The 19890-nt window shown below is 41.9% G+C and overlaps 1 protein-coding gene across 3 annotated transcripts in view; it reads left to right on the forward strand.

The window, feature by feature from the left end:
* Positions 1-19890, forward strand: part of Ercc6 (ERCC excision repair 6, chromatin remodeling factor) — a 77135-nt gene that overhangs the window by 24919 nt on the left and 32326 nt on the right. For 2 of the 3 annotated variants that reach the window (XM_021655035.2, XM_021655036.2), the window contains exons 6-8: positions 5727-5855; positions 11314-11472; positions 16954-17089. In XM_021655035.2, coding sequence (XP_021510710.1) covers positions 5727-5855; positions 11314-11472; positions 16954-17089 — 424 coding nt within the window. The remainder of the gene's footprint in view (positions 1-5726; positions 5856-11313; positions 11473-16953; positions 17090-19890) is intronic. The other variant, XM_060390881.1, reaches the window with a different exon arrangement.

Raw genomic sequence — 19890 nt, forward strand, 5'->3', positions numbered from 1 at the left:
TCTAGGTTGTGGAATATTTGCCCATCCTTTTCAGTTGATACCGGGCAAGCATGGAGCCAAAATTGGAGCCTCTGATTCTTCTTACTAGCTGGGATACAGAAACTGGTTCATCTGTTACTAAGTGGATGATTTGGGCAATCCAAAAATGGAAGCTCAGATTTGAAAATAAGGAAATTTTGTTTTAAATTGTTCAAGTAATGAGCGTCTCTTTACCTCTTTCTAATTTCATCTTATTCTCTTTGTTATTTATTTTGTTTTTTTAAGATAGGGTTTCTCTGTGTAACAGTCCTGACTACCTGGAACTCATTCTGTAGACCAGGCTGGCCCCAAACTCCTTTACCTTTTTGAAAATTATTAGTATTCTAAGATTCTAAGTTAAGAATTTCTCTGGCATTGTAGCTAGCTACCCTCTTCCCTGGGTCATTCTTCGTCCGTAGCTAGCTACCCTCTTCCCTGGGTCATTCTTCGTCCCAGACTGTAATCATGCTTGTCAGGAGGTTCAGGGCCTGAGGGTCAGGTGAGTAGCAGGTAAGGGAATCTCTCAATGAGGCAGAACAGGAAATTTCTAGAAACATTTCTGGATGACCCACTTATGTCATTTTCAAACGATGCTTCTATGCATCTATCTTCCTTATCCCAAGCTCAGTTCTGAACATCGGTCATTGCTCAGCATTTATTGAGCTGAGCTGTGAGCTCTAGGGCATCATGCCAGTTCTCTGGCCTCGAATGTCTCCCACTTGATTGGGAGACGGGTAAGGCTCTCACTATATGCTGACACTGTATGGGCACCGTGGATGAGACCTGACCCTTGGTTGTGCCGAGGATGTTATAGAAAGGAGCATGGTATCTGAAGGGTCTGCCAAGTGTGAAGATGTACAAGTTGGAGGGTGGAGGCTGGGGAATGGATATGCAGCTGATGAGAATCAAGGCCACGTACATGGCACAGTAGATGCCCCCAGCTGTGTTTTTCTATTTATGTAATCTGCTTCTCTTCAGAATGTTAGGAATTATAAAACAGACTAACAGTAAATAGTGGCCCGTAGCTCTTCAGGTATGTTTTCTGGGTTCCATCGACAAAGCACCCCAGTGGCTTCCGTGGGCCTTGGTGTCGTTCAGCTGATTATCCTGGGTCTGGGTTGCTTCTGACAGACATTATTGCAACATCAGCCCCAGGCCGCAGAGCCTCGGCCAGGTTCTCATCCCTGCAGGCATGCAGGGAAGCCGAGGAGAGTTTTCCGGGCCTGCGCCGATGAGACTTGAAGTTCATCGCTGGCTTCCCCTCTGATCGCTGCCAGCGGAGTCGGCAGTGGGCTGAGCACGGCAGTTGTGTGAGGCGTTAGAAGCTCTGCCAGGGAACACCGGGCACTTTCACTTTATGTGGCTGCAGCTGTGACTATTACATGTGTGGATTTTTTTAAATGAGAGGATAGAGAACATGAAAAAGTTATGCTTTTCTGAAAAATGTAAATGGTAGATTATTTACTGCCCCCAGCCAATTTTTAGTAATTCTGCATGTGCCTTTTGTTATTGTCATAAAAGCCAGCTGTAATTCAGACACTATACATACACATTTATAGTCAAATTTTTATTTCTGTCTTTGGTGCTGGAGGTTGAATCCAGAGCCTTGTACATTCTAAGAATGTGCTCTGCCACTGAGCTGCATTCCTAGTCCATGGCAAAATAATAATAATAATAATGATAATAATAATAATAATAATAACAATAATAATTTAGCTATCCAGCAGGTATCCTCTGAAGGGCAGGTGTCCTGGTTTGGTCACATAATTGATAATAATTCGCCGTGCAGCCATTGATCAACTGTGGTAGTTTTTGCTGGCGTATATTCCTTCCAGAAGTTCTGTGAAACCTTTGAGGGCCACGCATCACTGAACAGAGACTGTGAGGGAATGCATCTTGCCTACGTGTCCTCTCTTTAAAGTAGTGGTAGTTCCTCTTACAGGGTGAGGGTGGCAATTTCAACAAGCCAGTGTAAGCGATTATATACAGTTCTGTCTGAGAGAAGTATTTAAATTCTCGCTCTTTTGTGCACTTGTTTGCCTGTGACACCTCAGTCAGTCCTTCATGTAGCCCAGTGAAGCAGGCGTCACTGTTCTTACCAAGGCTCTTTGTGGGCATTTAGTTACGAGGTCAATTTTCCTGCTGAGGGTAAAGGGTGCAGATCCATGTTTGGATCTGGAATGCTCTCCAGAGAGAATATTCTCCTCCTCCTCCGTCTCCTTTTTCTTCTCTTCTCCTTCTCCTTCTCCTTCTCCTTCTCCTTCTTCTTCTCCTTCTTCTTCTTCATCATGTATTTAGAAGCTTGATGCCCTAAAGCAGTGTTCAGAGGTGGGTTTTGGGGGAATGGCTATGACCTCACTCATGCATTAATCCACGGATGCTCATATTTTGGTGGGTTATTGAGAGGTTATTGACAGAAACCTAGGAGGTGGGACCTAGTTAAAGAGAGTATAAACCCTGCCTTCTCCCTCTTTTAAGTTGATTTTCTCAGATATTTTTAACACAGTGATAGAAAGGTGACTAACACAGCTAATAAATGCAGCAGGGTTTGCTTCCAGCCAGTCTCTGCAGGCTGTATGGGGGCCTGGGCTTCTGTCTCTTTGTGTGCAGGATAGTCATAGCACAGTTGCCCCTTCACATGTGCCTGCTGGACATATTGTTCAGCCTGCTAGGCTGCAGGACAAGCTGGATTCCAGAGGCCATGCTAAAAAGGGCACCCTTAAGAAGATGCTTGGCTGGTGGGATGGCTCAGGAGGGAAAAATCCTTGTGGCAGGCAGCCTGACTTCTGTGTTTGACACTGGAACCCACCAAAAGATGGAAGGAGGGAACCACCTAGTGGAAGTTGTTTTCTGGCCTTCGCATACACACCACAGCACACGTGTTTCTACACTCCCATGGCTACACCACCAGCAACAGAGAAAGACTCTTGGCAGCAGCTCGGGTGGAGACACCACTGTCTCTGCTATGCTGCTTTTTCTTTTTCTTGAAGAACTGATGTGGAAGCCACAACCCCACCCCCATGTCAGACAAGCACCCTGTCACCGTGCTCCATCTCTCTTCCTGTATTTGGGTGGCTGCAGCTCTCCTAGCTTTCCTGGGCATGCCATGTCTTTCTGGGGTACTCCTTAGATGGTGAGCCCCAATCCACACAAGGAAGTATTGCTGTCTATAGCCCCAGCCATATGTGCATGAGGTCGTATTTTCTGTCCTTTAGATTCTTGTGGGATGATTTGTCTTCACAATGGTTCAGGTGCTTGTTGACCATAACGATTTAGCCCCACCACCTTTGCTCATTCTTTGGCCAAACTGAATGAACATTAAACGCTTTCATCTTTCTTTATGCAGCTGAAAGCTCTAGGATGTAATCATTTCTGCAGTGGCTTATGTGGTTTCCTAGGTGCTGGGTTCTGTGGCAACATGATGCCCATATATTTTAGGACAGAGAGAGGAAGACAAGAGGGGAAGATGCAATCTTGTCAGTGTGGGATGATGTGGTGGGAAGTTTAACAGCCACAAACACTGAGTGGTAGAGTCTTAAGGAAAAAGCTGTCGTCTGTGAGTGAAACGTACTGTGTAAAGTGGAAAAGCCCTTGTTCATCTGTTGTGCCAAACTGCTCAAGACAGTACCTTCTGGGATTCCCATTTCCCACTGTGGGAAATTATTGAAGAAAATACCAACTAAAGTCTCTTTAAGTGCCGGTGATAGCGTTTGTGATTCTCAGAGTGTCACAGTTTGCTAAGTAGAGGCATCTTACTTTGTCGATATTTTGATGCCTAGTTCTGGTGCTCAGAGTTTGGGTGCCAAGGATTATTATTTCATTACCTAAAACTGCAGCACATTTAGATAAGTGCATCAGGAGAATAACTATCCCTTTCCAGCATGTTCTTTGGACAGTTCTTGCAGTTCCACCACTTTCTTGGCATTACTGATATGTGAGGCTAGGCAACATTTTTACTGGAGGATTGAGCTGTCCTGAGTCTGCTGCCATAGCTTAAACTTATCTGTAGTGTCCTCATCCAAGAATGGAACCCCCGTCACCTTCGTGATAGGCAAGAACAGTCACTGTGCTCCTGAGGAGAACGTGTGGCGGCGTGTCCGTTAGCTTCAGATCCCCCTTACGGGAGGCCAGCAGGAGACCTCTGTAATGACTGGGCATGTCAGATTGCTCTGGGTATGGATGCGGGGCAGAGTTGTCCCTGTTGGGAACCACTGAGGCACACCATTACATTAAGCTAAGTTTGTAAATGACACGAAAATTGGAAGAACGGGAGGCTGTTGACGCCACCGAGAGAACTCACTTGGTCCATGGTGTGGAGGTAATTTCAGGGAAGACAAGTAATAAGGGGAAGAAGAGGTGGTCTTCGAAGATGTTTTGTGTAAAGAAGCGCTGCAGTAGACCTTACGGTGTGTGACAGATGTTCCACTAGGCTGCGCTTAGTCGCGCTGCTTCTGTTTGCTGCGCTTCTCGGTTGTGTTGCTCTTCCTGCTAAGATCCCACCGTGCTGCGGAACAGTTCCACCTCACTGTCTAGTGCTTTCTTACTAAGCAAGGATTAGTTGCTTGGAAGACTTGAAATTTTGAAGGATGTGCTTTACAGTCCGCTGGCAGCGTCCTGGGAGGGTTGGCTGCCCATGACTCCAGCCTGTGGCCTCTGCAGCTTTTGTGATGGATTCTCCAGCGAGCGCTGTGCTCATGCTCTCCTGTCATGTTTTCTCTGCCTTCCCTCATATACGCTCTGCTACTCTCACATAGGCAATGGAAGTTAGAAGCTTTTGTTTGCTGCTGTTGTCTTCCTGTGAGCTTTTAATTCAAGGCATCTCTCAGTAGTTACGCTTCTCTTCTATTTCTACCACTTTGTAACATTTAGAATGTCAGTTGTATGCATACTAACAAAGTCATACTTTTTTTAAAATAATGGAATCCAAGGTTATTTACTTTGGTAATTGCTTTTCTTTTTGCTCACAACATCAGAGTTCACCATAGTTGTGGGAATGTAAAATTAGTTAACATGACTGCCTCCTCTCTACAGCTGTGGTGTGTTTCAGGACCTTCGTAGCTTGTCACTGTACAACAAACATGGCATCATGCTTCTGAAATAGAAATGTTCATCTTTCCTTTAAATTTAAGTTTATCTGTAACACATTCTGAGTAGCGTGATTGTCAGCACAATGGCACTGCTGATCCTCTTCACTTGAGTAATTAGAAAAAAAATATCTGATACAGCGATTTTGGATAAAAATTTGTTTTCTTTTTAAAATAGTATGTTTTTATCCTGTGACTATTATTTCCAGTATAGAAATACCAGTTCTAAATAAAGTATGATCTGAATTGAATTGCCATTTTGGAAATGCTTGGTTATATTGAAAATTTCCTGAGTCTGTTCTGGGATGAAGGTCATGTATCTTAGGAGCTGATTGAAAAGTTTCCCTTTAGGATATGCGGAAAAGGAGTAAGTGGTTTTGATAATGAAATGAGAGATACAGGAATCTTTCTAGAGTGGCTGTAATAATTCAAGTAAGAATTGACTTGAGGGGGCAGGAGAGAGAATTGGGTTTTGTAGATGGTTAGTGTTGGGTAGTGAACGCAGCAGAAGCCTGAAAGGCCATTCTGATTTGCCTATTTCTTTCCAGTGCATACTTTAGAGCTATCTCTTTTAATCTATCTTATAATCAAAATAATGGAAATGTGATTTCTCTCTCACCGTAGGAGGTGGAATAAACTGAGGCTGCAGGACAAAGAGAAACGCCTGAGGCTTGAAGATGATTCTGAGGAAAGTGATGCCGAGTTTGATGAAGGTTTCAAAGTGCCGGGTTTTCTGTTCAGAAAGCTCTTTAAGTATGTGCCATTTGTTCTGTCCTTTCAGTTTGTCATCAGGCCATTGTGTACAAATTAACATTCAGAAATCACACAGTAGTTACCTGTGGGCCCTTAAGGTACTTGCAGCAATTTATTGCAAATCCAGACACTGTCAAATGAAATTTTAGCCACATGCTGTTCATTAAAATTAGATGATAATAAATTGACTAAGGTGCACATTGGGTATGTTTGTACACTGATGAATCTGCGTGGGCTTGTCTCGGCAGACTAAAAGCAACACATTTAAAAGTCTCGGCATCAAATTTTGTTTTTGTTCTTAAGGCACTAAACTTCTCATTTTAAAAATTAGATTAATTTATTTCAGAAGATTTGTTTATTAACATCAACATGAGGAGTTATATGTATTAAAGTCAAACCTTGGGGAGGTTTTTTGTTTTTACTTCTGTGTGGAAACACAAACTGTTGATTGTTTTCTCAGGATCTTACGTCATGCCTAAGGGTGCAGTATTTCTGAACTGACCAAATGTGCATCTCAGTATTTTCTGGGGATGTCTTTCTACATAATGGCAAAAGATATGACACAGACAACACCTCAAGAATTAAGTTGCTGTTGGAAGCTGACTTAAGTTCTGTGTGTAAACGGCCGAGTGCTGTGATGACCGGAAGCTGCCTGATAGATGCATGCTTGGTCTGTAAGGCTTGGCAGGACTTGGATGAGGAATGTAAACTCCAAGGGGCATTTTCAGTCTCCTCACTCTTGAATTTACTTAACATGATGCTTCAGGAAGGCTTCTTCAGATGTGTAGAGGAAGTTAAACCATTAGATACCGTCTTTCCTTTTCACATCATCAATTCATAGAGCAGGAGGCAAACTTCCTTCTGTGAGATGATGATGTTTAATTTCCTTTATGGATTCAGCTGTCAGCTGTGTCCTAAACTTATGGAAGTGAGCTACTTAAAAATAGCATGCCCTTTGTGTTTACTCTCAAAGAGTTTATTTATTGTGTGGGGTGGGTGTGTATGTACATGGCAAGCACCGGACTGCTGAGAAACGTCAGGCGAGATCAGGACCTACAGATAATACTTACGTATTTGATTATTATGCTGGAGGAATAGGATTGGGGCTTTGCTCATGGTAGGCAAGTGCTCTGTCATTCTGCCCCCTTCCTATTATAGTTTCATGTTATAGTTTTAATTGCTCTTTGCATTGGAGGCATTTGGGGTGGGGGAGTAAAGAGTAGATATTTATCCCATTAAACATGTAGCAAAACCAAGTCCTACCTGCACTGACATGGCTGGGTGGCCTAACTAGAGTAAGAGGCAGAACCACTGGAAGGCAGAATCCACATTTCTGCTCATTTTTGCAGAGAAGTTAGTTCATAGCCTAGAAAGGCAAGTGGTTTGTTTATTGTTCTTCCCTAATGGAAATTAACTATAGAAAGGTAAAGACTGCATTTATTGGCAACTCTTTTTATTTTCATTGAAGTTACTGTTTATTAAAGAGCAAGTAAAATAGTGTCTGTGTTGTACTAGCAAAAAGAAATACCCAACTTATACATTAAGCTGATGTAACAAGGACAGGCCTCTTCTGCACGTTCAGTGAGTGATCTGTAAATGTCCTCAGGAGTCAGGTTGAATGCACAGGTTTGTGTAAGTGTCAGATTTCCTAGCAAAGAAGTTTCACAGTAACAGAACCAAACTTTGCTATGCTAAGTATATGTAAGAGCCAGTATATTGGCTATTAACTTTCTTATTAATATAAACACATGCTTATAAGCATTTTAAATTTGTCTTTATGGTTTCTAGAAAGTATTGTTTTTTTATATATAAAATAATTTAAAATACTTTATAAATGTTATTAGATTCCATGTTTTCTCTTGTAAGAAAGAGGATGACAAATAGAATCTCTGCTTTTAAAAAGTTATTTTTATTTTGTGTGTGGGTGTTTCGCCTACAAGTATGTATGCGTACCATGTATATAGAGTGCCCATAGAGGCCAGAAGCGGGTGCCAGGCGCCTCGAAGCTGGAATGACAGCTGGTTGTGAGCGGCTGTGTAAGTGCTGAAAGCACGCCCAGGCCCTCGACAGGAGCAGCAAGTGCACGTTCTCTCTCTAGCCTTTAATCTCGACCTTTTTTATGATTAAGTTTTATCCATGCCAGTTTACTTTTAAGTTGTGGGTGTATTTTTATTCTGTTTACTACACTGAGTGGAAGTGAATTAACAGGATATAGCTACACCCCGGGGAGTTAGAAGGCACAGTTTTCCATTTAAGTGCTATTTTCTACAAGATAATATTTAACTTCTAAATTTCAGTTTTGAAAGTTTGCCCAGCAAATGTATTCGTCTCTATAATTTAACAGCCTCATGACAAACTTCAATTTGTTTTGACCTTACCTTCCACCAAACTAGTAAGTGCAATCTAGTATTAGTGTGAGAATGCCAAGATCCAACAATTACGTGTGGTTATTTTCTGATGCTTTGTTCCCATGGGGATGACAGAGTTTAGTAATTTCCTTGCTGTTGTACAACAATTGAAAAGACTATTTAACTCCCTAAAGAGTAAATTTTTATATGCTTCTCAAAGATTTTGAAAACTAGACTCTGTTCCCTGTTTTCATTTTAACTGTGTAGTTGTTTTTATGGTATTTACTGTTCAGAACGTAAAGCAATAGCATTCAGAGCATTTACCAGAGCCCAGGCTTTTTATTCCTTACTCACCATTCACCCCTGCTGACCAGGCCATCATCAGTGACTATTCTTCACCTGAAGGCTGAGAGCCTATTTATGGTGTGAGTAAGGGAGCTAACCCCTTTACCCAGGCTTTGTGCAATCTCTGGCTATTGCAGTGTGGTTCCTGGGCTGCCTCATAAGTATTTCTCCTTGAGTTATTTCTGTATTGCTTCTCACTCTTGCGTAAACATCCCACTGTATGCCCGGTGAAAACCCTTGGAGTTTTAGGGTAGGAGATGTCAAAACATCTCGCCCATTGTTGCTGATTCTCCAGGATCACGTAGAATCACTGGTGTCCAGTTCACTCCCGGTTTCTTTCTGAGAGACACCAAACTGATCAATGTTGCTTTTCCAAATTCTTACCATTTTAATTAAATTTGGGCCCTAAGCAAAGAAGGGTGCTGTCCCTGTATTGGGTGGATTGGTTTCAAGGTGGTCTCCAGAAGGTCCTGGGTGTGTCTGGAGCTGCTTCAGTGGCTTCTCTGTTTGGTAGGAGAAGGCCAGAGGTAGAATCCAGCCCTTCTGGGCCGTGAGTACAAACAGACTGTTTTATTTTGTTTTCTTTATTTTTAATTTATATTCTTTTGAGACAGGGTATCATCTTGTAGCCTGGGGTAGCCTTCACACTTGAAAGCCTCCTGCCTTAACCTCACTTGGGTTGCATTATGGGCGTACAACCAGTTCAGGAACCAGATTGTCTTCCAAGTCAGGACTGCCTCAGCCTTGGCACACTTGACATTTTGGCCAAATAATCTTCTGTAGGGACTGACCACAGCGCTGTAGGACAAATAGCATCTCTGGCTTCTGCCCACTAGGTCCTAATTGTTCTTTTCCACTTGAAAAAAAAAATGTCTGTAGATATTGCCAAATGGCCCAAGGGAGCAAATTAGCCCTGGTTCAGGGCTGCTATTCTAGATTATTCCCAAAGTGGGGTCCCTTTGGAGTCATACAGTTCTGGATTCCAGTATTGCTCGCTTGTATTCTTCCTTGTTTGTCTGTGTGTCAGTCCTTCCTCTCCTTTCCCCTTTCCTTCCTTTTTTTCTCTTCCTCTCCCCTCCACTCCTTCCCCAACCTTTGCCTCCTACGTATAAAATATGCCACCAGCTCCACAGTGCAGGTTCATTGTCAGGTGCTGTCCAGACTGCCTGGTCCAGAATGTCCACATAGGTTTGTTCAGTGGGAGACATTGTTCTCAGAGGGATGCATTTACAGAGCTTGTCTTCTCAAATTAATCAATCTTATTTTCATACTTCATTGGGTTTTGATTTTTTAATCCTTTTTTTTTTCCAGAGTGCATAGTCAATGTATTTATTATAATTAGCCAAACTAATAAGCAGTAAATGTCTCAAAGTTTTTCTTATATGTGAGCAATGATGTCACCACCTAGAGTCACACTTTTAAAATAAAATTGACTTACAAAATACAAAATTATGGCACATCTACTGTGGATAAATAACAGCTCACCAAGAACTGAGGTCCACAGTGAGATGAACTTACCTCTCTGTCTCTGTGTCCGCTGCTTATCCCCCTTCCTCACTTCCTTTCTTCTTTCAAGACAGACCTGGAACTTCTAGAATTCTTCTGCCGTAGCCTCCCAAGTACTGAGCTTATAGACAGGAGCTACCATGCCAGGCTCAGAACAAGATTTTAATAGGCAGAGTAGAACCAAGTAGTCATTTTCAGGGCGGGAAGGCAGGAATGGTAAGCCAACCTTCTCTCACTGGGGGTAGCGCTTAACTGGGGTATTTTCTTCGGGTGCGGCCATCCTTTGGCTTTGAGCATAAGTGGGCTTTACGTGGTTTAATGTGGCATATAATCTTCATACCATTCCATGATAGCAGGTCATAGTCATTCCTGAAAATATTTTTTTGCTTTATTACTTGAACACAAAACAAGCCTTTGAGGTTTTTAGAGTTGAATGTGTGATCGGTGAAGAAAGAAAAATACCAGCTGCATTTTGGGGGCAGAGTGAGGAGATGGGTGAGGGAAATACTGTTTCTTTTTTGCTTGGAAACCTTATTTAAAAATTTAATAGCCCTGATCTTGTAACTTTTGTTAAACTCCTTGAATCAGTTTGTGCTTTAAAATGCTAAAACACCTATTGCACTGTTTGGCCTTTATAGACAGTTCTTTCTTACATTTGTTAATCACGCAACAGAGTCATCGGTCATACACTAATTTTGAGAACAGTTCTATTATTCATACTTGTTTATGGCCTTAAAGTTTAATTTAATTTTCCTTATAAAAAGATAATATGATTACAAAGTGACTTTACAACTATATAAGCTATAAATTGTGGTGTTCTCTGCCTTGCCTTTTTGATGCTATTTAGAGTGAAAAAAAATCTATCATTTCTTTCTGTAGCAAAACTTGTGGAACTTTATATACTTAGGATATTTGAGATTCTTATTTTTCAGAAAGTGAATCAAAGCTAGTAAGTTTGTACTTGTTATCAAGCTATATCTAATGTTTAAAAAGAAATAAAATAGTCCTTAATTACCCCATCTATCAGTTTAATTAGAAATGTGTTAACATTCTATAACAAAAAATTACGATTTTTATGCCTAAGTGATCAAAAATGTATGACCTTATAAATATAACAGTCAAATAAAACACGCATCCAGCACGCTTCTCTGACTGGACTAGAACCTACCAAATGATTAATTCATGAGTACTTTCTGTTGCAGTCTGTATTACCCACCATTTGCCATTTTCTCTTTTCTTGTTGGTGTTTGTTGTTGTAGGTATCAGCAGACAGGTGTTAGGTGGCTGTGGGAATTGCACTGCCAGCAGGCAGGAGGAATTCTGGGAGATGAAATGGGATTGGGCAAGACCATCCAGATAATTGCCTTCTTGGCAGGTCTGAGCTACAGCAAGATCAGGACTCGCGGTTCAAATTACAGGCAAGTGCCCCTCTGCAGACTGTCAGTCTGTGGAGCTCAATTAATATTTCATCAGATGTATTGCTGTGGAGGAGGGTCTTGTGAATTATTGATGACATTTCAATTACAATATTCCTTTAATTCTTTTAGTGGGGGACATCAAAGGAAAAATTTTACGAGACAATGGAGCTGTAGGGCAGGAGAAATTAAACATGTAACACTTGTAATGAATTCCAGGCGTTGATGCTTCATTTTGCAGATGGGCCCCACTAGATATTTTGGGTCAATACAATGTCCAAGGTTAGCTCTTGCAAATGGATTGTTTACAAACTCAATTATGTTAATATCAATAGTTTACACAATATGGAATTTTAAATTAGACATAATACCTTTAGTCCCATTTATTAAATTTTACATTAAAATATTTGTTCTGGCAGGAGACCAGGTGAGCATTACAGTAAGTACAAGTCTGCTCCTGGGCAAAGTTGGAGCTTTGAAGAAGCTGCTCCCTCTGGTTTCCTTTAGCATCCGTGTGCGTGATAGCATTTAGAGGTGTGCTCACTCTTTCGGAGTGAAGTTGCTTAATCTGCTCGGTCTGCTTTATGCTTTCCTCCCAAGGTCAGCACCTGAATGACTTCCAGAAAGTGAGGAAAGTATTTTAGTCTGTTTCTGCTTATTTTCTAATACACCCCTAAAGCATTAGTATTCTGAAAGGTGAGCAGTTAATCTGTTCGGAGGGCGCACGGAAATGTTTGTTCTGGTAATAAAGAGCTGTGAGCATTGCCTTAAGTTGTAAATTGGCCTCATGGAACTCTACATTGGTAAAAATGTTGGTGGATAAATTCTGTAGGATGTTTCTCCTCGGACACAGATAAACCGAGAGCTCCCTGTATCTCAGCAGACTTATCTAATGAGTGGCCGTGGTGGAGTTATCCAGTGGACCTGAGTCCTGTGAATTGAGGCAGTCACTGTATGCCATTTGCAGATGTCTGTGAAACAGTGCTGATGTGTTCAAAGTCAGCAACTGCAGAACATTACTGCCCACATTCTAAGGAAGTGACACAGACCTTTTTCTGTTCCCAACAGGCCTTGCCTCTGTGGCTCTTTTGAGGTTTTCAGATAGCCAGAATGCCCTGACTGTTCTGGATGCCTCCTTAAGTTATTTCTGGAATTTTCTCACTTCCCAATTTCTCTCTTCTCTTTCGTCCTGTTATCATGAACCTTGTGTAGAGTCTTAACATTCTGGGTGTAGGAGACCTTAGTTCATCTCTGATAATATAAAAATTAAAACATGTTCACTTGAGTGGAGAACTCCTATGAGGAGTGGAGTGAGGGCTTCTGATGAGCATCAGCTGCAATCAGTTAACTATCAATGCTCATATTCTCTTTCCATCATGAAATAGTGTGGCACCGCCCACAACATCCTCATTAAGATAGTATCGGTGGAACTGGCTTCTGAGGGGGTGGAGATGTATCAGCCACACTACAGGGCTGGCTGAGGAGCTCCATGAAGAATGACTGTGTAACATAACCTTCTCCTGTACTAGATGACCTTAAGTCTTAAAGAAAAATAGCTCTTAAAGCAACAGGAATATCTGTGTAAGCCAGAATTGTATTGCTGGCTAGAGATGTTGGGGTCCTATTTGGAGGTGATAACCTAATTTTAAAGTCTGTGAACACTGAACCTCTGTGATATCAAGTACTTTTACTAAAAGTAGTTTGTTGTATTAGTTTACGTTTTGATGGATGTTGTACCATTGTTTGCTTTTAGAAGGAAAGAAGCATATTACATGAATGAGAAAGCGATTGCTCTCAGCTGTGCTCCCAGTGTACAAAGAACACACTGACTTTTTTCTTGAGCATTCTTATAGAGATGGCCCTCTGAATTTTGTAACATATTTCAGTTAATACTTGACCTGGCTGTCAATTTTTAATTAATTTCTAATGAAGAGTTAATGTCCTATGAACTTTGAAGGGTAAATGTTACACTTTGTAATTCCCAGTAAGTTCTAGGCCGTAACTAGTAGGCTTCCCACTTGTAAGTTGAAGTATTTGACCATGGGGCTATTGACTGGTCCTAAATTCATTAAGTAATCAATGATAATCAAAGATGAAAGGAGCTATAGTATGTTTGGTAATTGATGCTAATCACTCTAGTACACTTAGCCATTTTGTATCATCTCACTGGTATTGAGGCTGGGGAAGTGGTTCACTTGCCTGTTAATGGATTGCCTTGTCCCTCTGTGATCCAGGAATAGCCTGCCTCGGCTGTGGGATTTCAGCTCAGCATGAAAACCTCCCTGTTCTAACAGAGGGAGAAAGATAGAAATTAAAGGACAGCAGTAGTGCCAGATAGCAGTTCAGCGGAGATGAAATAGTAGGCTGAATAAGCGCGTATGTCACTGACAAAGCAGTCTGTAGAAGTTGTGTTATGAAGGAGAGGAAAATGCTGTACAAAGGCATGCAGGCATGCATATACACTGAGGCTTGTTTGAAGGTGAGCTTGTTTTAGACTGCATTAAACAGCAGTTGATTGGCTGTTTCCTAATCCCTGCCAAGTGCACACTGATGACAAGAAAAGGGAGTCCTTTTCTTCCCACTAGAGGATATAAAGAAGGTGGCATGTGTAATCCTTTTAAAAGGAATGCAGTCGTGGTAGGGGCCAGGGGCCAAGGGCCAGGGCAGAGTCCTGTTGTCCCCGAGGAGAGTGAGAGACACCTGTCTTGGCCCTTGCCTTTGGTGACAACGTGGCTTGGAAATCTGTGAGAAGAGCTAAGTTTGGTATGAGCTCCTAATTCTCTGTTCCGACCCTGAGGGCCAGGGGACAGCGACCATATACAACAGGAACTGAAGGGTCCAAAAGTGGACTGAGGCGTTTTGTCATGTTGGAATGTAGTGGTAAAGCTTTTAGTTAAGAGTTGGCCAGCATCTTATTTTTTGCTAGGCTAATTATTCTTTAGTTATATAGATGATAATTTTTACAATTTCAAGCTCTATGTGGCTCACATTGAAATCTTGAACATTTTAAGTTCAGGAATCATTTCCTGAGTTATAATAAGAATATAAAAATTATGCATGACTTTTCAACTTAAAATAATCTTTCACATTTTTACATTTCCTTCCAATCTTTAAATAAATCTTGTCATATTTATCCTTTCACATGCTGTGGGCTAGGCTATACCGTAAAGAGATTGTCCAGGCTTCAAAAGTGCTGAAGAAGAGTGATGCACGTTACAGCAGGGTTAGCATGGATACATCAAGGAAGGCTCATCTGTTTGTCTGGAGAGAAGGACCAGTTCTGTCAAGGATAAGGAGGTGGTGGCAGGATGGAGAAGAGGGAAAGAAGGAAGTGAATGTGTGCACTGAGGACGGTGCAGGCTGTGTCAGAGGTCAGTGGTGCCAACTGTATGAGCAGTAAGACAAATGAGGCAGCAGGTAGATTTGCATATGGTCTCAAAGGCCAAGTCGGGAGGTGCTCTTCCAAGAGCAGCCATTGGAAGCCATGAAGGGAGAGGACAGATAGACAGATCTTGCTTTCAAAAAGTGCCAGAAGATGCGAAAATGTAGATGAGATTATAGTGGCTGCAACTGGAACAGTGACACTGTCCAGGGAAAGAGATGGTGACCTGTGGAGAGACTTAGGGGGTAGAAGGGATGTAAATTTGTACAGGTGTCTTATGGTGAGAAGCGAAAGGCTTGATCAGAGAACAGAGTCTGGACTTGTGGTTTGGTGCCTTGAAGAACAGATGACAGTTGTGCCCTTTGGCTTGGAAAGCCGTGAAGGAGAGGCGGCATGTGTTTCTGTGGGCACGTCACTATTAATTTTTGATTTGTGCTTCATCTTAAACACCAAATAGCATCCATACACACAGTAGGATAGAGCAAGAAAAATGGCTCCCCTGGCCTGGAGTGTTGAGTTCTTTCTTCCTAAGCCAGGCAGTTCTTCTTCGGGAGTTTCAGGGACATGCTGTGCTGCTTGGCTATGGACAGACGGGAGCCCCTCCTCGTGGCATACCAGTGCTTAGGGTCTCCTGAAATAGTTCTCTCTGGGAGCTAGTTCAGTCTGCTTCCAGTGGAGCTAGGGGAAGCCAGGCAGGAGTGAGGAAGGCTCCGGTGAGGTGCCTCCACCTGCCTCCCGGCTCCTGCCTGTTATGAAATTGCGTTAAGGGTTTTCTTTTTTTTCTCTTTTCTCCTCGTTTTTTAAAAGTTTATTATTATAAGGATTTTCTCAGGCTATCAAATATTCTTCAAAAACTGCTTCATCAGTTATATGATACTGTCTTATTAAACAGACCCTTTTAGTATTTACTAGATGACAATCACCAATACTAGCTGTCAATTTTCATAGTAACTGTAAACTCAGCACTATTATTATCTTGCTTCATGATGAGAAACTGAGTTCAGAGAAGTTAAATATATGCCCGAGGTTGCACAGAGCTGTGTTCAGACCCAGGTGGTGTCCATAACTGCTGGCTTGTGTTGTGTGGGATATTTCCCCTCTCCCTTGTCCCTTGTCTAGGTCATCTACCTTCCTAGTATAAATAAATGTTGCTCAGTGGGTTCCTCAGTGACCCCGTGGGCACTGTGGCACACTTCCTTGGAGAGAGTAATCTCTGGGATGCTCCTCTACTGTGTTGCCATTGCAGAGGGAAATAGGCAGCATGTCATAGTGAGAGGAGGCCGCAGCAGCCAGAGCAGTCTTGCGAGCGTCCCTCCAGCTCCCAAGTGACCGCGTCTCCCTGGACACAGTCTTCCACGCTTCTGAACTACGTCTGTCGTGCATGCTTTCTAGAGCAGTAAAGATATACTGAAATTCCATGGGCTGTGATCTGTGGTGCAGTGGAGAGCTTTATACAAATTGAAGATGCTGCTGTGCATTATCCGGCCTGATAAGAAACTGAAGGAGGGAAGAAGTATTTCGTTGTGTATTGTTTAATTTTAATTTTTCTTTACTGTAGATGTTGGGTTCCAAGTGTTCCATTTACTGTTTGTTCTTAATTCCTCCATCCACTAAGTGATGAATGGAATCATACAGATTTTCCTTACTGTTAACTTTGGTAGCTTTTTTTCCTTAAAGCATCAGCGAATTTTTATGGTTTATTTTCTTTTTTGAAGCATTTTTGGTTTTGGCTGTTGGTCACTTTCTCTAGTGTCTTTCATGGTTATGTTTTCTTTTTTTATTTTTAATTTATATATTTACTTTGCATCCTAACCAAAGCAAAGTACCCCTCCCTCCTCTCCTTCCATTCCCTCCCTCCTACCCTCTGTATTCTATCCCTCCTCCCCTTGTCTTCTAAAAAGGGGAGCTCCCCCCACTTTAAGCCTACCCCAGCACATCAAGTCTGAGCTCCCCCTTATCCACTAAGGTCAGGCAAGGCAGCCTGGCTAGGGCAAAGTGATCGACAGCAGGCAACTTTCTTGAACCATTCAAGGTTTTGGCTGTTGGTTATTTTCTCTACTCTCTTTCATGGTTGTGTTTTCTTCTTGGACTTTTGGGTGCAGGTTCGAGGGACTGGGGCCTACTATAATTGTCTGCCCAACAACAGTGATGCATCAGTGGGTGAAAGAATTCCACACATGGTGGCCTCCCTTCAGAGTGGCGATTCTGCATGAAACAGGTTCCTATGGCCACAAAAAGGTAATGTTACAGTGCTTGGCTGCTTTTGTTTGCCCTCTACTCTATATATTTGGCTTTTTTTTTCTTTCTTCCAAATGTGCCTATGTATTTTTCTTTCATTTTAATTCATTTAATTATTGACTTGAAGCTGTACATTATCAAACAGATATGAACAAAGGCTTTCTTGTTCTAATAGTCTGATAGTATGATATTTTGATGTCTAGGAAAACATGGCAGTGCACAGACGGGATCACAAGGCTGAGTGTGTTCATGGGATCACAAATCAGGTGGTCTACATGGCAGTTGACTGGAGGGACTTTTGACATTAGCAGCTTTAAACAGTTTCAGAAAAGTGGGTTTGAAAAGTAACATACACACTGAGCATCCTTAATCAGAAATCCAAAATGCTCTAAAATCTGAAACTGAGTAATGAACAGTCCATACCTGACTCATGTGACAGGTCACAAGGAATGCAGGCACACCAGAACTGTCTGTATGAAAACTCCTAGCAGGGAGCCTGTAGATGTGTATGAGACCTAAGGGGTTTTGTGTTTAGGCTGAGCTCTATCTCCAAGGCACCTTAGCGCACATATGCAAGTACTCCAAAGTCTGACCTACCCCTGGTCCCAAAGCATTCTGAATAAGAAATAGTTAACTTTAATTAATAAATGCATCTGTAATTATGCTTTTCAAATATGTTTCTGATGCAGGAGAGACAGCATGCTACTTTTGAGACTTTCCTAGGTACAGATAGTTTAGTTTTCTTGCTTTGTCCTCCTGGATCCCAGTGCTTTGGATATTGCAGTTTCTCCCAGGCTTGCAGATGTGGTAACAGATACATTTTCTCTCTCTTTTCTCTGTCTCTCTTTTTCTTCCCCTCATTTTTTCAAAACAGGGTTTCTCTGTGTAGTTCTTGCTGTCCTGGAACTCATTCTGTAGATCAGGCTGGCCTTGAACTCACAGAGTTCCTCTGCCTGCTAAGTGCTGGGATTAAAGGTGTGTGCCACCACCACCCAGAGTGTGTGCCTGCCTGTCTGCTCCCTTCCTTCCTTCCTTCCTTCCTTCCTTCCTTCCTTCCTTCCTTCCTTCCTTCCTTCCTTCCTTCTCCTTCTCCTCCTCCTCCTTTTTCTGCTTCTTTCTCCCCCTGCCTTCCTGCTTCCCCCCTCCCTCCCTCTATTGTTTTTGTTTTGTTTTAAGACAGGGTTTCTACATAGCCATGGCTGTCCTCAAACTCTCTTTGTGGACCAGGATGGCCTCAAACTCACAGAGATCCACCTGCATCTGCTTCTCAAGTGATGGGATTAAAGACATGTGCTACCATTCCCAGCTACAGATGTATTTTTCAGAAGGAGGCTTACCTTTGCTCCTAAATTCTGTAGCTGTGTCATACCAGGCTGTTTTTTTCTTCCCATCTGTTGCAACATGTAGACTGTAGAATACTGCACACCTCAAGCACAACAAATGTTCGTTCATTAAATAGTACAAATAATGCTTCCAGTCCTACAGGTTTACAGTAAGAGTCCTGTCAGGTGGCAGTGTGTCCAGATTCAGTATTCTGAGTCTGCTCAGCTCCTGAGTGAGAGATGCAGTGCTGGCCGTTAGGGCCATGGATGTTTCTCCTCACCCCAGATGCCCTCTGCAGCCACTGAACTATTGGGTCTTTAATTTTGCTCTGTGTTCTTCTTCCTGCAAATTCCCATGCACTCATGATTTTGGGTAAGCAGAATTTTTGATAGATCAGAAATATCTATGATATAGTCACTCAAATAAGGTGAGTTGGAGTCTTGCTTATCAAAGCCAACTGTCTTTGCCCAAGATTCTAAAAGATAAATAGAAAACAAATAGAATTGAAATAATTAGCAAAATAGAGCAAGTGCTGTGATTTAAAAGAAATGATTTTTAGCAGTATTAAAGTAGTAATGGTTTAGTACTTTAGTAATGCTTTTCTTGTCAGACTCAGCTGCTAGTTGGCTCTGTTATCGCCCACGTGAAACATTTTCCATTCTGTTTTCATTTTGCTATTTGCTGATACTTCTTAAAGTTTCATGTTGAGAACTCATATAAAGAGTAGTTTTCATTGACTAACCAGGGGAAAGGTAGTTGATAGGGAATCTGTTGGAAGAACTTGGGACCCTTATCTGTCAGGAGGACAGAACTTTTAAGGAATAGTGTTCACCTTGGTTCATGGTTTCCTTTGCTGTTTTAATTTGTGTTTTTTGAAAGAGAGTCTTGTTCTGTAGCCCCGGTTGCCTTTGAACTTGTGACACTCCCCACCCCCGACCCCCACCCACCCTGTCTCTGCTTCTTTTATATCGAGGTTTTCCCTGCTAAAGAAATTTTGCTTACACTCATGTGCATGCACATGGCAGGGACTCTTTTTTTTTTTTTTTCCTGGTGCTTTTCATTACAGTTTTTTTGCTCACACAGAAAAATATTGTACATGAGTTGATTAATATTTATTTGTGGAACAACTCTAAATGCTATAGTCCAGGTGTTTCATATTGTTAGGTCTCTGGAAGAAAGAGGGTATGATGTTTTTAATTAACCTTGAAAGGGAACTCTTCTTGGGGAAAGACCATACATGAGAGATAATGAAAGAAGGCAGTCTGCAGCACTTATCCCACAAGGCACAGCGGGTGGTGGCGTCATTAGCACTGTGCAGAAAAGCTTATTTAACGATTAAGGATCCTCTTTTCAGTTTGCAAGGAGATGTATAATGAGTGCTTACTTGTATTCTGAAATAACTGTCACTGTCTCCCAGCTTTTCCTGATACGTAGGATCTAGTGATTTTGTGGACATTTCAGATAATGCAAACAGTTTT

This window comes from Meriones unguiculatus, chromosome 9 (genome assembly GCF_030254825.1).
Source record: "Meriones unguiculatus strain TT.TT164.6M chromosome 9, Bangor_MerUng_6.1, whole genome shotgun sequence".
NCBI classification, from domain to species: Eukaryota; Metazoa; Chordata; class Mammalia; order Rodentia; family Muridae; genus Meriones; species Meriones unguiculatus.